This window comes from Oncorhynchus gorbuscha, unplaced genomic scaffold (genome assembly GCF_021184085.1).
Source record: "Oncorhynchus gorbuscha isolate QuinsamMale2020 ecotype Even-year unplaced genomic scaffold, OgorEven_v1.0 Un_scaffold_3:::fragment_4:::debris, whole genome shotgun sequence".
NCBI lineage: Eukaryota > Metazoa > Chordata > Actinopteri > Salmoniformes > Salmonidae > Oncorhynchus > Oncorhynchus gorbuscha.
Window position 1 is genome coordinate 48,794 of NW_025745163.1, and position 24,388 is coordinate 73,181.

Below are 24,388 nucleotides of genomic sequence, written 5' to 3' on the forward strand. Positions count from 1 at the left end.
GGATCCTTCTGTCATGCAGGTGAATGAGGACCCAAAAGCGACTTGGCGAAAACAGAGTCTTTAATCCAGTAAAGCAAATCTACAATCATAAGACATAATTCCACTCGTAATGACGAGAACAGACTGGAGACTCGATCAAGAACTGCAGGTTGCCTCGGGAAGGCACTTGAACGTAGCAGACTCAGACACCTGCTCACCACGCAGCATCTGAGGGAAACACGACACGACAGGGCGATACACAGACACAGCACGGTGAACAATAGACAAGGATCCGACAGGGCAGAAACGGAAAACAAGGGGAGAAATAGGGACTCTAATCAGGGAAAAGGATAGGGAACAGGTGTGGGAAGACTAAATGATTGATTAGGGGAATAGGAACAGCTGGGAGCAGGAACGGAACGATAGAGAGAAGAGAGAGAGGAAGAGAGAGAGAAAAAGGGGAACGAACCTAAAAAGACCAGCAGGGGGAAAACGAACAGAGGGAAAAGCAAAATGACAAGACAATCTAAGACAAAACATGACAAAAACTCCCCAAATACAGGAGTGCCAAGCTTGTAGCGTCATACCCAAAAAGACTTGTGGCTGTAATCACTACGAAAGATGTTTCAACAAAGTGCTGAGTAAAGTGTCTGAATACTTATGTAAATGTGATATTTCAGTTAGACTTTTTTAGTACATATGCAAATATTTTTTTTTCATCAGTTTTTGCTTTGTCATTGTGGGGTATTGTGTGTAGATTGAGGAGCAAAAATACAATTGAATCACTTTTAGAACGAGGCTGTAACGTAACAAAATGTAGAAAAATTCAAGGGGTCTGAATACTTTCCAAACGCACAGTATGACACATGCTCACATCCTGTTAATTTATCAGACTAATAAAGTAATCAGCTTATCTGGTTCAAACCTCTGTACTAGGCACTGCAAAGATAACAAATCACATCCAGCAATATTTCACGTTTGTGTTTTTTCACTATCTAATCAATGGCATAGGGTTGTTCAATGACAGACATGTTTAAAATCTATCAATTGATTATTTAAGTTCAGAGAGGCAAATAATCATATATTATTCAAATATATTTACATACTTTAAATGGTTGAGTTGGTTGAAACCAGAGATGGAATCTTGATCTTGTGGTTTTGGGATCACACAATGCCACATACGGTGGTAAATGTGGTCTTGGTCTTGGTCACTGAGTCTGGGTCCCAGCATCAATGTTCAGGTCTAGGTCGTGACCTCAGCTCATGGTCCCAGATCATAGTTAGTCTCTCAACTCGTGTGGTCAAGATATCTCTTGTCAGAGTTATGTGACTAAAAGTAGTGACACAACACAAAAGTGTCAGGGCACCTTGCTTTTTGTGGAAACCGGATGGGACTCCTTCAGATTGGTCTTACTCTTGGTCTCGTTCTGGATCTTGTTTATTCCACATTTGAACTGGTTTTGGGCTTGTCAGGCTCTCGATACACTTGGTCTGGATTTCAGTCTCAAGAGTTTGGATCTTGGTGTGGGTCTCAAAAGGTTGTGTATTGGTTTGGTCGGGGTCTGCTATTAGTTTGGGTCTGCTGGCCAGATTTTCCCAGAAAACACATTATTGGTGAGACAGGCTTCTGAGTCAGTGTGGAATATACGGTGGGGACACATGACTGGGATCAGAGTTTAGGGCAGAATGGCTGTAGCTTCCAAATCCACACTAAATTCCACTCTGTTTCACTATTATTCCGTCTGTCATTCCTGGCATTGTATAAAACAAATTTGTAAGCTTTTGTTCAATGTAAGATGTAATGTAACGTCCTTTTTAGTCAAGAAATCCATTCGGTTATGCAGGCCAACTGTTTTTGGTATATTTAGCCCTATGTAAGTCTGAACTAAACTAAAGGTTGGGTACATCTCTCAAGGACTCAGCTGACAGGTCAGTGCTCCCTTACCTGCTTATATTGGCCCGTGTCCAACTTAGGTGTGAGCTGGTTTTGAGCAGAAAGCTATATACAGTGTGCTTGAGTACTCCCACAGTCCTTGGTAGCTTGGTACAGCCTGGGGTAATGACAGTCTCACAGATTAGGTTTACCCCGCCCAATATGGATATGCTCTATCCTTTGGTTTTCAATAAGAATACCTTATCTGCTCTTTAGGGGACGCCGTCAGTCGAGTTGTCTGCTCTTTAGGGGCTCTTTGTTTTTTTCGCCGAGGGAGTATTGACAGGTCAAGGTGCACAAGTTTAGCTCAGTGGGTTGGCCTTATAAGTAGAAGCATGGTGTAAGGCATCCGCACAACCACACACCACCTCAACAAGAGCCTGTCTTGGTAGGACAAGAGCATTTGAATGTATTTCAGCTTTTCATTTTGTTTTTGAGAGTTTGTTCTGTATCTCATCAAAATGGATAACGTATGTCAATGTACAGATTACCATGTTAGGCAGTCAAATGCTATCCTTTACAACATCCTCAATCGAGAAAATGACAAGTCAAGCCACAACAACCCGAACTACAACTTGATGCCTCATAGATGCAGCTGTGAGATGCGACGGACAGTGTGCTTGAAAAGTCCAGCAGACATTTGCCAAGAGGCGTCGGGAGTGCTGGTGAAAACAATTCACTTTATGAAGAACTTACCTGCTTTCAACCAACTCCCGACAAGCGATCAACTATCGCTCCTCCAAAGTGGCTGGGCGCCACTCTTTATTTTGGGTCTGGCCCAGGAAGGCATGAACTTTGAGGTCGTCGACACCCCTGCCGATAGCATGCTGAAAAGAATCCTCTTGAATTCTCAAGAGAGCTCAGGGACGGAAAGAGAGCAGCCCACCTTGGCCGGTGTGAACAAACTCAAGGCATGCCTCAGAAAGTTCTGGAGTCTGGATTTGAGTCCAAAGGAGTACGCATACCTCAAGGGCACCATGATATTTAACCCAGGTGAGGTTTGCCTTGAAGCTTCATTACTTCAACCAGTCAATGGAAGTGTTTGTTCAGCAGGGATTTTACCTCACCACAGCTGCTTGATGATCTAATAAACCTCCCTACATACAGAATTCAAGCATGAAATAAGACTTGTTAAGGCTGAACACACGCAACAAGAAATAAAATACTTTCAATGACTCCAGCTGACCACTAGGTTTACAAAAATCAATTGCAATGTCATATATAACGGAACAGTACTGCACTGTACCACTGTGTATAAAACGTAGCTTGTCCACTCATGATACATTTCTGTCCTCCTCAACAGATGTGAAAGACCTGATGGCAGCTCTATTCGTGGAGGACTTACAGCAGGAGGCCCAGCATGCTCTGAGGGAGGTGGTCCAACCGCTCCACCCCGCGGACCGAAGCCGCTTCGCTCGTATCCTGCTCGCGGCCTCCATGCTCAAGACCATCACACCCAACCTCATCACCGAGCTCTTCTTCCGTCCTGTCATTGGCCAAGCAGATCTACTGGACTTCCTGGTCGATATGCTCTTCTGCAGGTAGCTACTGTAAGGCTGATATACAGAGACCTGATATAATTTCCCGCTGGGACAATAAAGTTGAAGCTTAAGCTTGAGGGGTTTGGGCTCCCACTGTGAGGGATATTGAGCCCCCGGGACTGAGTTGGGGGTGTCTGGTCATGTGGTGAAGAGATTGACAAATAAGAGCTCGTTATAAGGGGAAACCAAATAAATGTGTATTCTTTATTCCCAGTAATAAATGTCTGACCAAATAGGAAAATGTTTTTTTTTTCTCTGGAAAATATGAGAACCGTTTGCTATTGTTTACATCCAACTATGAATTAGCAACATTTACTGTATATTAGCAACATTTTTGGTAGAAAATTGAAGTCACAATGGTTGGTAGTTATAACAGACATTTTACTGGTTATATCAGACTACAATACGGTCTACAATACACATTCCTTACAATAATGTATATTTTGCAGAATACCATTTAGATACATTGTTTGTTTTGTGTATGTTTGCATGAATAATGTAATAATTTTTATAAATATATTTTTATTACAATTATTGGGTTATGTCTTTACAATTTGGAATATGGTTAGCGAGACAAGAATACAAACACCATTAGCCAAGCCACAGTAGATTAAACGACTCCTGTTCAAGAGGTCTATATTACAGCTGGCATTGCCATTCAAGGAGCTCTTCAAGCTCAATTTAAACATATCTCTTCTAAAGTAACTACTAATAAGCAGGTCACTGGAATAATATGTGCAGACTTCGAAGCCCACATTCGTCCCCCTAATCATTGGGTTAGAGGGAATCTGTGTTGGGAATTGGGAATGAGTGGTGTGGAGCATCAGTGATGTTTTCATACCTAGACAAGGCTATCACAGTAGTGTGAGAGTGCTCCGCAAGTCTCCATCTTCCTGCTCCAGTTCCTGTCGATTCATATTGTGTTTGACCCCAAGCTACAGCAAGCTTTATCTGTATTACCTCACTGGTACAGAGGGCACTTTGGAAGGTGGTTTACCAGCTGGGTGCCCTGTTCCGTCATCTTGCTGCCTCTCTCCTCTGACGAGTGGCTCAACGCAGCAACGACAGACAGCCTCAACGGAACCGCATAGTGACTGTCTCAACAGTCAATAACAGTCACTCTCCTTATCATACCAATCCGATATGAGGAGGAATAATATTTTCAGCCTAACGAAGCCAAGGTCGGGCTTGAACGAAAAATGTCACGGTGTTCTGTATATCTTAAATAAAGAATACAATCTCAACATGTGTCGAGCGTCACACCGTCTAACATTAGGTTGTAATTTAGTTTTCCTAGACTGGACATTTGAACAACTTTTCACAAAAAAAGATATATAAGTGAAAATATTACAAGTACAGTGTTACCGAAAAAATAAGTTTCTTACTGCTCTTTGAATACACAGTACAGAGTGTTTATTTACGCTGCAATAAAGACAGATCTATCAGATCTCAAAGATATATTACACATCATTTTATTCCTTTGTATTCATAAATGACTATGGACATTTTTACAGAGCAATTCACAAATAGCAAAACCCTATGTCGAAACCAAGAAAAAGGCTTTGGAGCCGAGGGTTGTGTCTCCAGAAAACATCTCAAATATATGTATAATAAATGCATGTTCAAATCTTCCAAACATCATTTAATGTAGCTAACAGTAAAAGTAACAACATCAGTAAAGGACTTAACACAATCAATACATTGACAGTAGAGAATACGGCATCTTTAAGAGAGAACTGAGAGTGAGGAGGAGCAGGACATCAGCCCAAGACCTGGTGCTCTGTCGCCTCCATGCCTGAAAAAAAACTCTGCTTTTTGGAGGTCCCTCATTTTGGTGTAAACACCGACTATGACAACCATTAAGGGCAGTGCCACACAGAGCCCTATGCAACCGATTGACATCACAGAGAGAGGACTTTGGTCTGAGAATGTTGGGGTGAAGTCAAGGAAGGTTCGGGAGAGGCTTTAGATCTGCGCTGGTGTCGATGAAGAGATCAAAAGGACAGAGAGATCAACCAGACCACCCCCATATTCTGTAGCATAATGTTGACCGGTGTAGCGTCCAGCATCCTCAGCTTTGATATTACGAACAACCAGAGCACATCCAAGCCCCACACTCAGCATCTCTACTCTTTCTGTATTCTCAACACTGATCTTCCAATATGAGTCTACTTCAATAACGCTCTGAGATCCAGCTCTGTGGAACAGCCACTTAGTTGAGGAACGATCACCTTTAGGATGCAAAGTGACACATTGCAGGCTGACTTTACCTCCCACACTGGAGAGGAAGGGAGCGATATTGGGTGCTCCACTATATCCAAAGCCCCTCAGTAGCTCCTTCGGAAATACAGTACGTGACGTTTATCTCCGCCCATGACCTTTCTGTGCACTTTGAGTGTAGTTGTACCACAAGTCTCTCTCTACAGCCCCCTGATGTCTTCTAATTAGAGGTTGGTACATGAACTTACTCTTTTGCTTTGACCAATGTGAACTAAACTGACTAAACACAAACCACATAAATGCATTGTGCTCTATGGACTTATCACAGCTGTAATTCCAGCAGCTCTTGGAAGGTGGGCAGTGGCATATTTCAAACCTTACTTATTTGAGTCTGATGTTCATGCCATCCATTGTGTGGATCCTGCTCAATGCGTTTTGAGGATTTAGGCTTGCAGATTTTTCCTAATGCAAGAGAGGGATCTATTAAACAAATGATATGGACTCAAGGCAACTTTTGACTATTAAAACCTGAGCACGACAAGATTGAGGTACTACAAGGTTTTCCACAATATACACTGAACACATAAATGCAACATGCAACAATTTCAAAGAGTTACAGTTCTTTTTAGGAAATCAGTCAATTGAAATAATTTAATTAAGCCCTAATGTATGGGTCCTTCTGTAGCTCAGTTGGTAGAGCATGGCGCTTGTAACGCCAGGGTAGTGGGTTCGTTCCCCAGGACCACCCATACGTAGAATGTATGCACACATGACTGTAAGTCGCTTTGGATAAAAGCGTCTGCTAAATGGCATATATTATTATATATTATTATGGATTTCACATGACTGGGAATACAGATATACATCTGTTGGTCACAGATACCTTAAAAAAGAAGTTCACAACATTGACATCAGCAAACCCCTTGCCCACACGATGCTATACACACTGTCTGCCATCTGCCAGGTACAGTTCAAACCGGGATTCATCCAGGAAGAGCACAACTCTCCAGCGTGCCATTGAAAGGTGAGCATTTTCCCACTGAAGTCGGTTACGAAGCCAAACTGTAGTCAGGTCAAAACCCTGGTGAGGACGACGAACGAGCTTCCCTGAGAAGGTTTTTGACCGTTTGTGCAGAAATTCTTCAGCTGTGCAAAGACACAATTTCATCAGGTGTCCGGGTGGCTGGTCTCAGACCATGTGGAGGTCCTGGACTGGCGTGGTTACATGTGGTCTGTGGTTGTGAAGTCTGTTGGACTTACTGCCAGATTCTATAAAATGACGTTTGGTAGATAAATTAGCATTAGTTTCTCTGGCAACAGCTCTGGTGGACCTTCCTGCAGTCAGCATGCCAATTGCACGCTCCCTCAAAACTTGAGACATCTGTGACATCATGTTGTCTGACAAAACGGCACATTTTAGGGTGGCCTTTTATTGTCCCCAGCACAAGGTGCACCTGTGTAATGATCATGCAGTTTAATCAGCTTCTTGATATGCCACACCTGTCAGGTGGATGGATTATCTTGGCAAAGGAGAAATGCTCACTAACAGGGATGTAAACAAATTTCTGCACACAATTTGAGATAAGCTTTTTGTCCGTATGGAACATTTCTAGGATCTTTTATTTCAGCTCATGAAACATGGGCCCAACACTTTACATGTTGCGTTTATATTTTTGTTCAGTGTAATTTTACACACTGAGGTCCAAATCCTATGATACAAAAGCAAATATTTCATTGACATCAATGTATGATTTTATACAGAGTTAAGTTCATGTAGCTTCCTGAGCCCTAGGCGTAAAATCACTCCAGGCTTTCATTGGGGTTCAAGTCTAGGGGCTGAGATGGCTATTGCCAAATGTTGATTTTGTGGTCAATTCATCTTTGTGGATTTTGATATGTGCTTGGGGTTATTTTCTTGCTGGGAGATCCACTTGCTGCCAAGTTCCAGCCTCCTGCAGAGGCAGAGGCAACCAGATATTAGCAGAAATGTCCTGGTACTAAGTAAAGTTCATGATGCCGTTGACCATAAAAGGGCCCCAGGAGCAGTGGAAACAAAATAGCAACAAAAAAACATTGAAGATCCACCGCCATATTTTACAGTAGTTATGGGGTCATTTTCTGCATATGCATCTTTCCCTCAATGCCAAATCCACTACTGGTGTGCGTGGCCACGGAGCTCTATTTTCATGTCATCTGAGCATAGCACAGGTTCCAATCCAAGTGGCAATGTCGTTTAGCAAACTCCAGGCGTTAACATTTATTGTTTAACCTGAAAATATAGCTCTTTGGCCACACACACCAGCAATGGGTTTGGCGTCATAAGAAAGGACGTCATGCAGCCTGCTTAGCGAGTACCACTTCCTCCTGATTCGGCTCATACCGAAGCTCGAACCCAGGACCTCTAACAAAGACCTCACCTCCAGCCTCACTTCTTTTATTTATTTAGATGTGAAGCATTTTCTAGTCACATGTAATTGCAACAGTGCAGGTCAAAAATAAGTGAATGAAACAATAATAATATAGACACTAAGTATACAGTACCAAACATTAGGAACCTTCCTAATATTGAGTTATGTCAGATATTACCTAACTGCCATTTGTACTTATTATGGATCTCCATTCAACGAATGATGCACACTTACATCAGCAGAACACTGCTTCTGTGGAATTATGTCGTTTATTCAACATGAACCTGTTAATACATATGAAAGTTATCAAAACACTTAGTTTAGAATATGTCGACATATATTCAGCAATTGCATTCTTCTCATATTACTCTGTATGCTATTGACCTATCCAAAGCCTCCTCCAGTGTCTCACCATACATCTGCCTGTGTTTTGTTGGTGATTGCGTGAGGAGAAACAGCTGCGGGCAAGGTTCTGACAGATAGGTGTGTCTTGGTGTAGCAAGGGCAGACCCAAGAAACACCCATATCCAACCACACACCCATATCCAAACACACACTCGAGAAACACCCATATCCAACCACACAACCAAGAAACACCCATATCCAACCACACAACCAAGAAACACCCATATCCAACCACACATCATAACCAACTCGCGTTTGGCTTCAGTCACGTCCGCCACCATTTCTTGAGGAGCAAGCCAAAAAACAAGGCCGGATTCAGCAGGTGCATTACCCCTTTAAGCTGGAGCAGGGCAACAATGTTCAGTTATTGTGGTATGCTGCTCCCTCCTGTGGTGGTCATTTAAACTGACACCAGGACAAGCAGGATTCGGATGTAACCTTCATTAGGTTAATGTTTCTAACACAATTAAATTCTTCCAAACATAATCAGGCAGCCATGAGTCAAGATGATAAACTCAATGACACAAATCTGTTATCCACGGACAACTTGGGAATTTTGTATGCTTATTGAAATGTGTCAACGTCCAAGAAAAGATACATTCTCTGTGCCAATCGGTTTAGAGAAGGTATGTATACGGTCATGTGACCTTGCATGAGGTGTTAGTTGTGAAATAACTATAATTTCATGACACCTCACACAGGTAGAACTGGAATGCAGAGGGGGGCAGAGCCAGGGAAAACAGGAACTAAACCCCACAGAGCTTTGCGACTGATTCATTCTCAAAAGCAGGTTCATTTTCCTGATAATGCTCCCCTCTGCGATGAACTACTCAGGACAGACGGCAGGATTCTATATCCTTTTGTCAAAACCAGTCAAACGAGTTCCTCCTTTTTCTCTGAGGGCGGAAATAGGCTGACAACACACTGACCGGGAGGGGGGGGGGGGGGGGGAATAGGCTGACAACACACTGACCGGGAGGGGGGGGGGGGGGAAATAGGCTAACAACACACTGACCGGGAGGGGGGAATAGGCTGACAACACACTGACCGGGAGGGAGGGGGGAAATAGGCTGACAACACACTGACCGGGAGGGGGGGGGGGGGCTGACAACACACTGACCGGGAGGGGGGAGGGAATAGGCTGACAACACACTGACCGGAGGGGGGAGAAGGATGACAACAGTAATTTGAGAGACGGGGAGAAATACAGAGGTACTGATAAGGTAGCCCGACAACGTTGCACAGGCATGTTGCTGTGACAGGGTGAGCAGGCAAAACAAGTGTGCAGGAGTAGTTAGTGCTGAAATAATAAGTTAACACATTACATGGGATGGAATGATTGAAAGCGTGACAATAAACAACCAGTACAGGCCTCTTCCAAACGTAAAGCCTACACTAGCTCTTTTTGCCCCTTCTCCTGCATAGCTGACCATTAACAGAAATCTGATCAAATGACAGAGAGAGACTAGCCCAACAGCAAAAACACAAAATCCCAAGTCTTCCTCAATAATAGACATATGTGCATAAACATGAGCAGCACAGAGCAATTTTCAAGACTCAATGGCCCGAATCCAATACTTGACTTGAGTTAAACACAGGTGTCAATGGAGCTCGATCTCAAGTTTGGATGCAATCCAATGTACATCCCGAAACAATAAGCATACTGTATTATATTTAAATTAATATAGTTATATATTAGATAAACAGTTTAATTAAACAGTAGCAAGTTGGCATAAACAGGCAAGAGGATTCATTCCTTTTATTATTTTTATAAAAATGTACCTATAGCTTGACTTTTTTTTTGTTTTTGTTTAAAAAGTGACCAAATGCCCCATTTACATTTTCAAAGGAGATGTTTACACAAACCACGAAGCAACATTAACTTAGAAAAAAAAAAGACGTTTTGTACAAAGTAACTCCTTTGACACCGAAAGTAAAGTATGAAGCGAAACCTGCTACTGGGTCCAAATGGTAGGGTGTCAATTTGCCCTAACGCACTGTCACATGCACACTTAAACAGGGACGGTTATGCATCAGGATCAGTCACTTTACTGAGAACGGAGTTAAAATGGCATGGGGTGATTTTAGTGTCTCTGCTTGGAGTGGTAAGGCAACAACATAAGTGGCATAAAAACTTACCACATAGCATGCAAATACAAAAAAGTCCATAGTTTTCCAGTTAAAAAAAAATATTTTTAAAAATCCCCTTGTTTTTCAGATGTTCAGATATGTGCCAATTGTGCACCCGTAGAGTGGTGCCACCATCTCTCCCTTCCCCATTGCAAGCAGGCCTCACTCAAGGTTCCATGGTTTGGAAGGACATGCTGATTCCACACCAGAGTGAAGAGATGGCTTCAATAGTCCCACACGTAAGATCCTCTCTGTCTCTATAGATGGCCTTCTACTACAGTTCCAGGGAAGCATGACAGTGTTGGAGGAACAATAGGCTGATCAACAAACATTTCCCACCATCACACAACAGCCGGCCCCACTTCGGTTGAGGCCCGTGAGAATGTTGTGCCCTGGACGTTGTGTTGACCTTGTCATGACGTTCAGAGGACGTGCAGCAATGGGGCCCCTGACGAGTCAGTCTCTGTGTCATGCTGGTAGTGAGAGTAGGCTGCAGCTGAGCTGGAGGAGTCATCTAGGAGGGCAAGATTAGAGAGAAACATTTACCAGCAAGCATTGGAACGGACAGAGACTACAAGGTATAGCAATAGTTGAAGTTACCACTTTAAATGGTTTCTGAACCACACGATACCTTACGGGACCGGTTTCCTGGACACTGATTAAGCCTAGTCCTGGATCTAAAAGCTACATATTCTCCATTGAGCATTTTTATTTCCAGGACGAGCCATAAAATCTGTGTCCAGCAAACTGGCCCTTCATCAAATAGAAATAGAAAATGACATTCTGACAGATGATATCCTGGCACACTCCCAAGATGCATATGGTGTGAAAACACCACAATGTCCCTCCATTCAAAAGGTGCTGTAACAAGACTCCCGCCCCTCACCTTCTATTCTCACTACCGTATAACAAAAAAAGCTGTAATCAGGGTTACTCCCCAAATTCCATAATAAACCGTTGACCATTATGTGGCAGGCATTTAATGTCACCTGATACGCTGCCTGAGGGGACGACATACACTACCTTCCCTGAGCAAATGGGGGAACTGAGATTGGATGCAAGGGGTGTATAAGGTGGCAGAGAGGGGGAGGTGGTATAATAGCCAGGAGAAAACAGCACATGGAAAAAGGAGGAATGCGAAGGCTTTTATTCTCCAGGAGTCACATCAAAGCACGGTATGCCACTGGTGATCAGAGAGGTTAGAAAACGCCTGCCGCTGCACTGGGCACTAAGTTGGCCATAGACTTACCGGAAACAGTCAACCCAGAGGTTAGGCCTACTTCCTCTGCTGCCTGCCGCATAGAACCCAGGGTTAGGTTCATTAGGGCACGCAGCTAGAAACGTTTTAAAACCTTTTGCAATGGAAAATGAGCGTTTGTAACAAGTCGAGCTAGGCCTTCCCTGTTCCAGTCAGTTCTCTTCCGTTTGGCACCTAAATGAACACTGCCCAGAACAAGTAAAGATAACCATTCCATGAACCCCAACAAGGAAACAATGTGTTATTGTTCTGAAAACATGTATTGGATCAGATATGGGAGATTATTTCCAGTTTAGAACAATTACATTGAAATGCTACAGAACCCACCACACTGTAAATAGATGCTGGCTCAGATTCGAGATATACAGTGCATTCGGAAAGTACTCAGACCCCTTGAATTTTTCCACTTTGTTACATTACAGCCTTATTCAAAAACTGATGAAATTGTTTTTTTCCTCCCCTCAAATCTACACACAATACTCCATAATGACAAAACAAACAGGTTTTTAGAAATGTTTGCTAATACATAAAGAGAAATATCACATTTACAATAAGTATTCAGACCCTTTACTCAGTACTGTGTTGATGCATCTTTGGTAGCAATTACAGCCTCAAGTCTTTTAGGGTATGACACTGCAAGATTGGGAGAAAATCTCAAAATACAAATGTGCCATTCTTCTCTGCAGATCCTCTCAAGCTCTGTCAGGTTGGATGGGGAGCGTAGCTGCACAGCTATTTTCAGGTCACTCCAGAGATGTTCGATCGGGTTCAAGTCTGGACTCTGGCTGAACCACTCAAGGACATTGAGACTTGTCCCGAAGCCACTCCTGCGTTGTCTTTGGCTGTGTGCTTAGGGTTGTTGTCCTGTTGGAAGGTGAACCGTTTCCCCAGTTCCTGAGTCCTCTGGAGCAGGTTTTCATTAAGGATCTCTCTGTACTTTGCTCCCTTCATCTTTCCCTCGATCCTGACTAGTCTCCCAGTCCCTGCGCTGAAAAACATACCCACAGCATGATGCTGCCACCACCATGCTTCACCGTATGGGACTCTTGGCATTCAGGCCAAAGAGTTCATTCTTGGTTTCATCAGACCAGAGAATCTTGTTTCTCATGGTCAGTCCTTTAGGTGCCTTTTGGCAAACGCCAAAAAGGGCTGTCATGTGCCTTTTACTGAGGACTGGCCACTCTACCATAAAAGGCCTGATAGGTGGAGTATTGAAGAGATGGTTGTCCCTCTGGAGCTCTGTCAGAGTGACCATCGTCTTTCTGGTCACCTTCCTGACCATGGCCCTTCTCCCGATTACTCAGTTTAGCCGGGCGGCAAGCTCTAGGGAGAGTCCTTCCAACTCATGCAGTGGTTTTTGCTCTCACATTTCAACTGTGGGACCTTATATAGAGGTGTGTGCCTTTCCAAATCATATCCACAGGTGGACTACAATCAAGTTGTAGAAACATCTCAGGAATGATCCATGGAAACAGGATGCACCTCAGCTCAATTTAGAGTCAAATAGCAAACGGTCGGAATACTTGTGTCAATAAGGTATCTGTTTTTTTGTTTTAATAAATTTCTAAAAACACGTTTCTGCTTTGTCATTATGGGGTATTGTGTGTAGATTGATGAGGAAAAACATTGTATTTATTCCATAATTGATTAAGGCTGTAACGTAACAAAATGTGGAAAAAGGGAAGGGGTCTGAATACTTTCCGAATGCACTGTATCTTATACAGTACACCATCTATGGTATAGGGAAGTACAGGGTCTTGATATAGTAGTAATCTAAGTACTGTAAAATAAGTGGCAAACAATGTTACCGTACGAGCAGGTTTGGCCTAGACTACGGCACGTTTTCTAAAAGCATCTCAGAGGAGTGCTGATCTAGAATCAGGTACCCCATGTCCTAGAAATCGCATTCATTATGATGTAAAGAAATACTAAACTGACCCTATATCAGCCCTCTTACTGTGAGACTTTGAGAATTCATATTCAGAAGTACTTACTTATTCCACTGTAGTGCCTCATCTTCCTGGCTAGTTCGTCCGACCGTGTCAGCTCCGACACTTTCACCTCAGGCTCCACTGTGGTAAAAATACAATGTAGAGTTACACAAACATAGATGTATATGAATGAATAGAAAACGGAGACTCAATGATACCGAAGAGATGAGACAACAAACGCTAGCGCACCAAAAGCATTTCAGCAGAGTCATCTATGGAGACTATGATTATAGTTTTGGTTTGCAACAAACATGTGAAGTAAGAATAGGGGAAAAGTGGGTGGTTAAATGGGAAAGTAATTCGTTGTTGTAATTCAAAGACTTCATTATCGGATTTTCTGACTTAAATTGAAAGACAAAACTTTATCACCCTTATTCTCTCAAGACTCTCAATACCTGAAATGCACTAGTTATTTTGAATGTATAGATGAATGTGGTAACCCTCTTACTCTCACTGCTGTTAAAGGTGTACGTCATGGTTTCATTGCCACTGTCAGGAAGGAGGGTCCCTCGGTCGTTCCTCCCGTTTGCTCGCGGCTGCTGGTGCACTGGCTCCTGGGCCTGGGAATTGGAGTTTTTGTTCTTCTTGCCTTTGCGCGTGCTGATGCGGATGACGCCGTGCACCAGCCTGCACTCTGCCTCCCGCTGCTCCAGGTTGTAGTCCTGAGCAATGTTGCAGATCAGCTCGCTGATCTCATTGGTCTTCCTTGAGAACGACGAGTCCGACGTGCACTTGGCCAGTTGGTCGATCTGGTGCAGCGCGTAGAGCTCTAGAAGTTTCTTAGTGATGAGCGAGTCAATGTCCGTGCCGCTGTCGCTCAGGTCGTCCAGATCCAGGTCCTCCCGGGAGTAGATGGTGCTGGTGTTGCTGACGGGACGCTGGCTGTCGCCCTTGCCGCCAGGACGCGTCCGCTTGGGGCCCGACGACGTGGGATAGACCACCGTCTGGCCCCCGATGCGGACATCCTTGTAGCGGAAGCTGTCACTGGGAGGCAGCTTGGAGGACTGCTTGGCTGGCTTCATGCTGGGCTCCAGAGGGATGCCGCAGGTGGGTTTGGACACGGCCACGCCGTTGGGGGGGTGGGGCTGCTCAGAGTCAGCCTTGCCGGGGTGGTCTGTGGAGCTCTCGTTGTTGACAGGCAGACAGAGATCCCGGCTGCCACAGAAGCCACAGGTGAGGACACAGCAGAGGAGAGCCTTGCAGCCACTCCAGCCCATAGAGGCACAGGAGCCACATGCATTTGTGCTCTGGGGTGAGTCCGCTGAGCCAGGGATGAACCCCAGTGTCACTGACCCCCGCCCGCTGACGCGTCGTGTTGGGGGGGTTCCCCTGCGGCCTTGCTGGCCCTCAGAGTGACGGGTGTGGTCACCATTATACTGTTCCCGTGTATTGTGGTCGACATGGGGGTCCTTGTAGGGCTCTTGGCTGGCAGTACTGTCTCTAGAGATGGTGCGGCCCTGCTTGTAGCCGTCAGCCCTGGTTCTGTGTCCCCTGTGCTGTTTGTCGTGGCGGGACTTCTGAGGAGCCCCTGTGCTGTGGCCAGGCATGGCTCAAAGCACCCGGGACCTTTCAATATGATGGGAACAATGAAATATAAACACTTTACAGTCATATCTGGGGCAGCAGGGTAGCCTAGTGGTTAGTGTTGGACTAGTAACCGGAAGGTCTCAAGTCCAAACCCCCGAGCTGACAAGGTACAAATCTGTCGTTCTGCCCCTGAACAAGGCAGTTAACCCACGGTTCCTAGGCTGTCATTGAAAATAAGAATGTGTTCTTAACTGACTTGGAGAGTTAAATAAATATCTAAACACAGTAATTATTATGCTTACTAATCATCTCTTTTGCCAGTCACATGAATCATTTCCTGTTGCAACAAGTAGACTATTGACGCCAAACATTGAACTAATACTGTATTTTGAGATACAGCCCATAGTTAGTTGTTGTAGGCTACTTTGCTGATACATGCTTTAATCGTGCAATTGGAGAGCAATGCCATAGGAAAAAGTCCAATTCTGATATATTTCAAGTCAATCTACATCGCGTATCAATTCGGCTTGTGGAATTGTCACAACGGCTTTGTTTTGGATATATTTTCCGTGCGTGCACTCGGTCTGTTTTGATCGCGTAGGCTAACCAGGTATGCTACCGTTGTAGGTTAATTAATAAAGAAATTGGAAAGTTTGTTAAATATGACTTTTCAAAAAACAAACACCTCATCTATAAAGGTCACTATGTCGGGCTAGAGTTAAGCTTGTTCGAAATTAGAGATAAGCTTCTTCGTACGGTAAACATTTGAAAAGTCAACTTACCGCATAAATCGCTTGGGTTACTTTTGGCAACTCTTGACGCCGATAAAATTACGGAAGTCCGTAAGGAAAACGTTCTTCCTTTGAGTCGAGTTTGTGTGTGTCGGTTTCTCAACTCTCCACCTGTGTTTTCTTCACAACAAAGGCAGCCGATTCCAAGACATATAACAACCTACCAACCCTAAGCTTCTTTTGGTAAATTCCACAGTGTTCTGTTCCTTCGTCTGCCCGTGTAGGTTATTACCTGCGGCTACAGGTAAATCCAAATTCTACAACACCCACCCAGAGGGAAGACATGACGATCTGAAATGTTCAAAATAAAAGTCCCCCGCGTAATAGTAGAACATGTCAATAAACTAATAATTTCCTTCACATGAACAATATAAATATTTAAGTGACATTTGCAACACGCCAAATACCCCCAATGCAAATCACTGTATATGGAATATTATTGGCGTGTAAAACAAACTATTCTAGGTACCACAGTAAAAAAAAATATTGTAGAGAATACTCTGTAGGGTCTGTGGAATGTAGGCTATATATGCTGTCTTTTCATGGCGCTCTGAATAATAGAGTGTTGCTGGCCTTTTACTCCACCCATTCCATTGCCCACAATAAGAATCACTCCGCCCTCAAACTCAACTCTGGACCTGGAAGCTAGCTCCACCGTTTGTTTTCATTGTCAGGGACCGATTTAGACCTGGCACATCGGGTGGGAGCAATTAGTTATCAAGTAGAACAGAAAACCAGAGCAAAATCTATTTCTAGGTGTCGCAATAAAAAAAATATTGTAGGGAATACTCAGTAGGGTCTGTAGAATCCATATATGGTGTAATTTCATGGGGCTCTGAATAATACGGGGTGTTGCTGGACTTTTATTACGGCCAATACATTGGCCACAATGCAAATCACTGTATATGCATTACATAAGGGCTCATAGAGAAAAAAGTATAATTTGTGCTGATGTAAAAGTGGAGTGGGGAGTACTCAGTAGAGTCTGTGCAATCTATATGTTGGATCATTTCATGGTGTACTGAATAATATTCCGTTTTGATCTACTTTTACTGTGGGCAAACATTTTAAAATGGGTTGCCTGAACACTATACGGCACAAATGTGGCACTGTACTGGAAAAACGATGATTTGTGCCGATGTTTCATTTTTAAGTTTTTCTTTCAGTAATTGTAGTGACTTGATTTTAGTAGAATCCCAAAAGTTATTTGTGCGTTGTTCAGATGTTATGTTCCTCAACACACGCAGCCAAACAATGGAGGTTGGCATTGGCTGTTAATTCCTTGTACACCTTATATGCGGCAGTATTATGAAATTACAATGCAAGTTTCTCCCTCTATGGAGCTATAAAAAAATATAATATATATATATATATATATATATGTCTGAAAATGTATGATGTTGAAAATGTACTACACAGTAAGGATTCTACTCTTTAATCTTTCCTGCAAATAGGTCTACCCATGAGAACGTTTTGAAATACCTACCACTTCACTCCGAAAGGACCCTCTCCCATTCTTCACGGGTCAATGTAACATACCATTATTTGGAGTGGTATGCCTGAATTTGTAGTGGTATGCCTGAATTTGGAGTGGTATGCCTGAATTTGGAGTGGTATGCCTGAATTTGGAGTGGTATGCCTGAATCAAAAAATTTGCCTCATCTGAAAAAACACATTTCAGTGTATCCTCTTATTTCGACGTCAACCTCTCCAGTTACATGCTGCTCATGTAATTACATTTTGTCATAGAGCTTCATATTTCCTCATCTGATAAACCTTTACCACAACTTTCTGGGTGGGTTGCACCAATATGGATTAACTCTTAAACTGGGTTAAATCAAGGTTGATCTATTCATCTTGTTGCACCAAATGTTAAAGCTAGTTTTAAATGAATCCTAGTTAAGTTAAATCCTAATCTAATCTAAGTTTAGTTTTCACTTTAAACCTATATATATTCTAAGCCTGTTGCTCAATGAATTAAAAATAATATATCAACTTAGATTGGAGATTAATTCTAAACAGCTACTTGAGGTGTTTAACCTGCTAAAATGGCAGCATATCTACGGTGGAAAGTTACTCAGAGAATAATTAGAGACAGGTTTAATCCTGTTGAGTTTTATGACAATTAACTCATTATTAGTAGGCTATTTACATGCCCATTTGTACACCAATTGAATTGGAGTTCATGATATGCTCAGACTTGGTACGAATGATGATTTTATGCAACATGCTGTAACGGGCCTGATAACGGTAAGATTGTAGTGAAGTAGCATTAACATTAGTTTTAACATGCATTATACACAGTAAATTTGAAAGTGTTAAATCAACACTTTAAGTGTTAAATTTAACACTGTCAGCGAATACATATGGCCCCACTCTACACAGAGTACAAAGTACACTGATCAAAGTGTTACATTTCTAGTGTTGATTTAACACTGAGGAGTGCAAAAAGTTAACACTCTATACTGGCCGGTGTTGATAAACATTTAACACTAAGAGGTAATCAACACTTTGAGTGTTATAGTGACACTCGCTAGTGTTGATCTACGATGACTCCTATTAGAGTAAAAATGTGTTCATGTATTTACTCTTCCCCTAAGTAAATGGAAATTACATTTTGTAAAACACTTGGAATTTCACAATAAACTCAAGCAAAGCTGTTTCAACATTCAAATATGTTTATTATGACCAAACCATAAGTCTCAGCCCTGGCTAAACTGTCATAAAGTGACAGTAGAATGTAGTCAAAAGAATCCCCTGCTCCATTTGACATGAGAAAATCAATAGGTTTGTTGGAAAATGCTGACGTTTACATTAAAAACAAATATGTTTCTCACAACCTAACCATAAGTATCAGCTCTGGTTTAAACTGTTATCAAGTGACAGTAGGGGGCAATGTAGTCAAAACAAAATCCCTTGCTCCATATGACATGACATGATGTCATTTACATGAAATACCACGCATGGTGGACTTTGCTTCAAAACAACTTTAAATGCGTGCAAATGATCATCAAAACATAACGTTTCAAGAGCTGACCCAACCAAAAAAAACATTTTCCTCTTTCTGAACAATTAGCCTTCATTTTGTCAAATACTGGCATTTCAATGACTACTTCACCATATCTGACCATATATGTACCATTGTGCTTTACCCATTTAACTGACAAAACATTTGTGTGCACTGAGACATTCAACTTGGCAGCAATCTCATGGCTTTCTTTCAGGTCATTGAGCCTTAACACCTTTCCCAGACCTATAGGTAGGTAGTCTATCCTGACTGAAAGTTTCCCAATTATATGCCATATCATTTTGGTGTTTCTTGGCTTAGCTCATAATCACATTCTCAAAACTCTTCGGTTGCTTTTTAAAGAAATGATGTTTAGCCTCGTAAGCGCATACTGAAGAATGGGCCCAATATTCCTTATACAACGAGGATAATGTATCATGAAGTGGTGTTTCGGTAACAGATTTCTATCCGGAAACAAACACTTGAAAAGCCTATGATGTCCAGCATTTAAGTGCTTCAGATAGATTGTCATGCCCTCTGTTAGTATAGGAGAAAACACAATATTTACCATTTGTAGTAGTAACAGAAGCAGCTGCCAGTATTTATCATCTTTCTGTACCAGATCACCAAATATCAATGGCAAATTACAGAGCAGACAGACACCAAGACTGAATAGCCTTTAGACCCAATTCATTGCTCCCATCATCCAATTTGAGTGCAGGTGGATGATTCCTCCTCTCTGTGTAGCCATAGTTAAACGAACGAACTCTACCTTACACATCTTTAGCAGTCACGAAGTTGACTTGTATATACTGTAACACAAGTTTTGACCTCAAATGGTGCACCTCCTTCTAAAATATAATGCATTATATCGACATAAAAAATTGTCTGTAATATTGAAGTACTTTAATTTTAGATCCGTAAATCTAAGATGAACGGTTTTAAACTATGATCAGTGACATGTTGCACCAATATAAGAGGTATTTCGTGAGTTGAAACGGAGTAGCTGGACGATTTGACAAATGAGGCCACACAGTTGCTGTTCCTTGATCAAATATTAACAATGTAAGGTTAGAACCTCTCCAACTCCATCGTGAAATGTTCTCATGGGTTGGCTGATTTGAAATCAAATCTGTTATTTGCCAGAACTAGACAGAAACCTCATTCGTTAGCTAACGTTAGCTACTGTAGCAAGCTAGTTTAAAAACCAAACTAGACAGTGTAACATTCGTCGTTGGGAGAAAGAGAGGAGGACCAATGCTCAGCGTGGTAAGTGTTCATAGCTTTTAATGACGTACTAGAACACTGAACAAAACAATAAATAACAAACCAACAGTCCCGTAAGGACAAAGACAAAAACACTAAACAGGAAATAACTATCCACAACTCAAAAGTGAAACCAGGCTACCTAAGTATGGTTCTCAATCAGGGACAACAAATGGCATCTGCCTCTAATTGAGAACCATACTAGGCCAAACACAGAAATCCCAAATCATAGAAAAAAGAACATAGACAACCCACCCAACTCACGCCCTGACCATACTAAAACAAAGACATAACAAAAGAACTAAGGTCAGAACGTGACAGATAGCATAAAATATTATTTATTATTGTCATTACTTAACGTTATTTATTCATTTATTTTTGTCCGTTAGCCACCTGATCATGGCCCTTAAAAAAAAAAACGTCACCGTTTCTCAAATCGGATGAAAGCGTGCTGGGAAAAAAAGAAAGGGAAAGCCAAAAAGGATGCAATAGACCGGAACCGGAGGGGGGCCTCCGTCCAAGTGAATTGATCCTATCACCCATAAGATATCCGAGACTCATCCCCAGCAGTTTGCCCCTCTTCATAACCCCTATGATAACGATGGACAACTCGACCCAACAATATTTATTTAGTAAGCATAACTAACTGGTAAAGATCAATGGCTATAATAATGCACGTTAAAACTAACGTTAATGCAACTTCACTACAATGTTACTGTTATCAGGCCCGTTACAGCATGTTGCATAACATCATCACTCGTATCAAGGCTGGGCATATCATAAACCCCAATTTATTTGTTGTACAAAATGGGCACGTAAATAGCCTACTAATATTGAGTTAATTATCATTAAACTCAACAGGATTCAACCTGTCTCTAATTGTTCTCTGAGGAACTCTGTCGTTTTGGTCTCTCCACAGTAGATATGCTGCCATTTGGTGCAACAAGATTAATAGATAAACCTTGATTTAACCCAGTTTAAGAGTTGGTTGGTGCAACCCACCATTAATCATAGATTTACTGATCCAGATTTAAAATGAATTGGTGCAAACACATCTCTGATTAATTATAAACCGAGATTTACAAAACCTAGATTAGATCTAATCCTAGATTCGTTTAAATCGTGATGGTGCAACCCACCCTCTGTCTCTAAGTGGTACTATTCATTCCCAATATCTTGCGTGTCTGAGATTTGATTGAGCTGCACCACTGACACTTCCTCATACGAACTCTTGGCTACATCCGGATGAAAATCCGAAGCAAGTTCTTTATCCTCAAAAGTCTGAACACTTTGCTTATTTAGTTGGCAGCCTGAGCAGTTGACATTCCCTCATTTAAACGCTCCACTGGCAATATGTTTTGAACCTGAGCCTCGTTTACATTCTCTGTTTGTACTATTTTGTTCAATCTCACCTTGTTGTCACTAGCAACAGAATGTATAAATGTGTCACAGTTATACAGGTATGACAGCCCATCAGTGTTGCAGTCTTTGAAGCAGTTGGCTTCTTAACAAATCCCCTGCTAATAATCCATATTTGGCACTACCATTAGTGCAAGGCAAGAGGACATGAAAGTTGTGTATGGAATGGCAATTCATTTCACGCTAGGGTAAGCAACAAAAAAAGTGTTACGGGTTTTGTTTTTCCAACGGATATTCACAACACAAAAAAGTCCATTCATTTAGTATTTTGGAATTAATTTCACATGCAGGACTCAATGTAGGCATTACAAGAAAGACAGAGTAATAACCAGCATGCTATTTGACACAGCCCCCTGAAAACGGAACATATTTGGTTAGTAGAACCCCAACTGAGTATTTTCCACCCAAGTTTATTTGAGACAGTGGTCTAGCAATGACTAAAATATGAAATCACATACATATGGTTTTGGGCCACATATTTGGCTGACGGCGACAACATAACATGCTAAAATGGTAGCTGTCCGTGGTGCTGATATGTGTCTCACTGTTCAAATGTCAACATAAAGCCTCCTATGACCTGGCTTTTTGTTCAAACTCACCTGTTTTGTATTTTAGGGACTGTAGTGAGTAGACTGGACCCTGGTTTTATGGACACACAATCAATCATTGTACAGTGCTATATTTGTACTGTACAGTGTCCAGGCAAACCACTTTAAGCTGTTTGACCACAGTAAAAGTCCAGCAACACTCCATATTATTCAGAGCCCCATGAAATTACACCCTATAGATTCTATTGACTCTGCTGAGTATTCCCTACAGTACTTTTACTGTGGCACCTAGAATAGTTTTTGCTCTATAAGCCAATATGTATTCCATACACAGTGATTCGCATTGTGGTCAATGGAATGGGTAGAGGAAAAGTCCAGCAACACTTTCATATTATTCAGTGCCCCATGAAATTACTTCATATATATTTTCTACAGAGCCTACTGATTATTTCTTACAGTACTTTTACTGCGGAATCTAGAATAGTTTTTGCTCTAAAAGCCAATATGTATTCCATATACAGTGATTCACATTGTGGCCAATGGAATGGGTGGAGCAAAAGTCCAGCAACACTCTGTATTTTTCAGAGCCTCATGAAATAACACCATATATAGATTCTGACCTAGGGGAATAACAAGGCTAACAGAAATCCTTGAACAAGAGCAGACTGCAGGTGGCTTCAGGTAGCGCAGGCCGTAGTTGACACACCTGCTCACACGCAGCATCTGATGAAAGGCAGACCCTACTGAGTACTCCTGACCCCACTTTTACATAAGGCACAAATAATTGTTTTTCCTGTACAGTACTATATATGTACCATATAGTTTCCAGGCACCCCATTTTAAGCTGACCACAGTTCAAACTCATCTGATTTGTATTCTAGGGACTCTGGTTAGTAAGTAGACTGGACCAATCAATAGTTTGTTCTGTACAGTGCCATTTGTTTTTTCAATACAAAAAAAATACAGTTACTTTTCTTAAACAACATTGCATTCTTCAACAATAGTACCAGTAAATAAACTAGAATCCTACTATCAAAATAATTATATATTTTTAAAAAATGTAATTGTTGATTTTTTTTTACAAATAGGCTATTATTATGTTCTTGATATTGATTTACTTAAGCTCCAACCATTTCTCAATGTGCTCCACCTTATAGTTTCTTTATCTTATATAAAGTAGTAATTATCTTTAGTTTTCCCCCGTGTAATTATAATTTTAACATTATGCAAAAAGCTGCAAATAAATATTGATTTCGTATCATACACATAGCGTTTTACCATGGACTTGTATTTTGAAGGCAACATTTGATAACCGGAGGTCTAAATGCTAAATGCCATGATGCCAATCACAGAGTTTCTAAATCCAGAGGAACAACATCGCGATACTTCCGGGAACGCCCCAGAAACAGACCAAACAGACCAGGCCGGGGTTTGGGGTTTATAAAGTCAATGAGAGAAGTGGAACATTCTTCTTAGTTGTCAATTTTCTTGAAATGTAATGGCACAAACTATATTCGAGCCAACGTCTGTAGTAGTTGGGCATGTTATTACTCCAACCTCGTGAAAGTGGAAAACTAAGACGTTGTCATTTTTGGCAAAAACGACTTTATATCAAAGGAGTGTCTTTGATTTGACGGCCTGCACATGCGCAGTTTGATGCCAGACGACCGTTAGACCTGATGATGTGTATCGACACTACCGGTCAAACGTTTTAGAACACCGAATCATTCAAGGGTTTTTCTTTATTTTGACTGTTTTTTACATTGTAAAATAATAGTGAAGACATCAAAAATCAAGGCAACGGTAAGAATCTCTGGTTTAACTATCTAAGTGTAGTAATGAATAAATTGGCAAATTTCTTAAAAAATGTACAATTCTGTGAACTGTCTTGTGCAAGTTATAAATGAACACAATACCTGTTAGCAAAGGTGTCAGTTAGACTTGCAGGAGCTAGCAGGGATTTGT

The 24,388-nt window shown here is 41.8% G+C and overlaps 2 protein-coding genes across 2 annotated transcripts; one reads left to right on the forward strand and one right to left on the reverse strand.

Moving 5' to 3' along the window:
• Positions 1-2,059: 2,059 nt before the first annotated feature.
• LOC124017668 (nuclear receptor subfamily 0 group B member 2-like) lies at positions 2,060-4,911 on the forward strand. The gene is made up of 2 exons (XM_046332933.1): positions 2,060-2,905; positions 3,216-4,911. Exons 1-2 carry the CDS (start codon positions 2,374-2,376, stop codon positions 3,455-3,457), a joined length of 774 nt encoding a protein of 257 aa, XP_046188889.1. The 5' UTR covers positions 2,060-2,373; the 3' UTR covers positions 3,458-4,911.
• Positions 4,912-10,981: 6,070 nt separating this feature from the next.
• Positions 10,982-16,733, reverse strand: LOC124017673 (keratinocyte differentiation factor 1-like). The gene is made up of 4 exons (XM_046332943.1): positions 16,175-16,733; positions 14,314-15,431; positions 13,869-13,946; positions 10,982-11,130 (listed from the first exon to the last, which is right to left on the reverse strand). The coding sequence occupies exons 2-4, from the start codon at positions 15,410-15,412 to the stop codon at positions 11,039-11,041; spliced, it is 1,269 nt and encodes a 422-aa protein (XP_046188899.1). The 5' UTR covers positions 15,413-15,431; positions 16,175-16,733; the 3' UTR covers positions 10,982-11,038.
• Positions 16,734-24,388: the final 7,655 nt, after the last annotated feature.

What these genes read in the sequence shown, in the direction of transcription:
- LOC124017673 (XM_046332943.1), bottom strand. Translation starts at nt 15,412, where the DNA reads ATGCCTGGCCACAGCACAGGGGCTCCTCAGAAGTCCCGCCACGACAAA. An exon ending in CACCTTTAACAGCAGTGAGA is followed by an intron (nt 13,947 to 14,313) that starts GTAAGAGGGTTA and finishes TTTTTACCACAG; the next exon opens with TGGAGCCTGAGGTGAAAGTG. An exon ending in GAGGCACTACAGTGGAATAA is followed by an intron (nt 11,131 to 13,868) that starts GTAAGTACTTCT and finishes TTGCCCTCCTAG; the next exon opens with ATGACTCCTCCAGCTCAGCT.
- LOC124017668 (XM_046332933.1), top strand. Translation starts at nt 2,374, where the DNA reads ATGGATAACGTATGTCAATGTACAGATTACCATGTTAGGCAGTCAAAT. An exon ending in CACCATGATATTTAACCCAG is followed by an intron (nt 2,906 to 3,215) that starts GTGAGGTTTGCC and finishes CCTCCTCAACAG; the next exon opens with ATGTGAAAGACCTGATGGCA.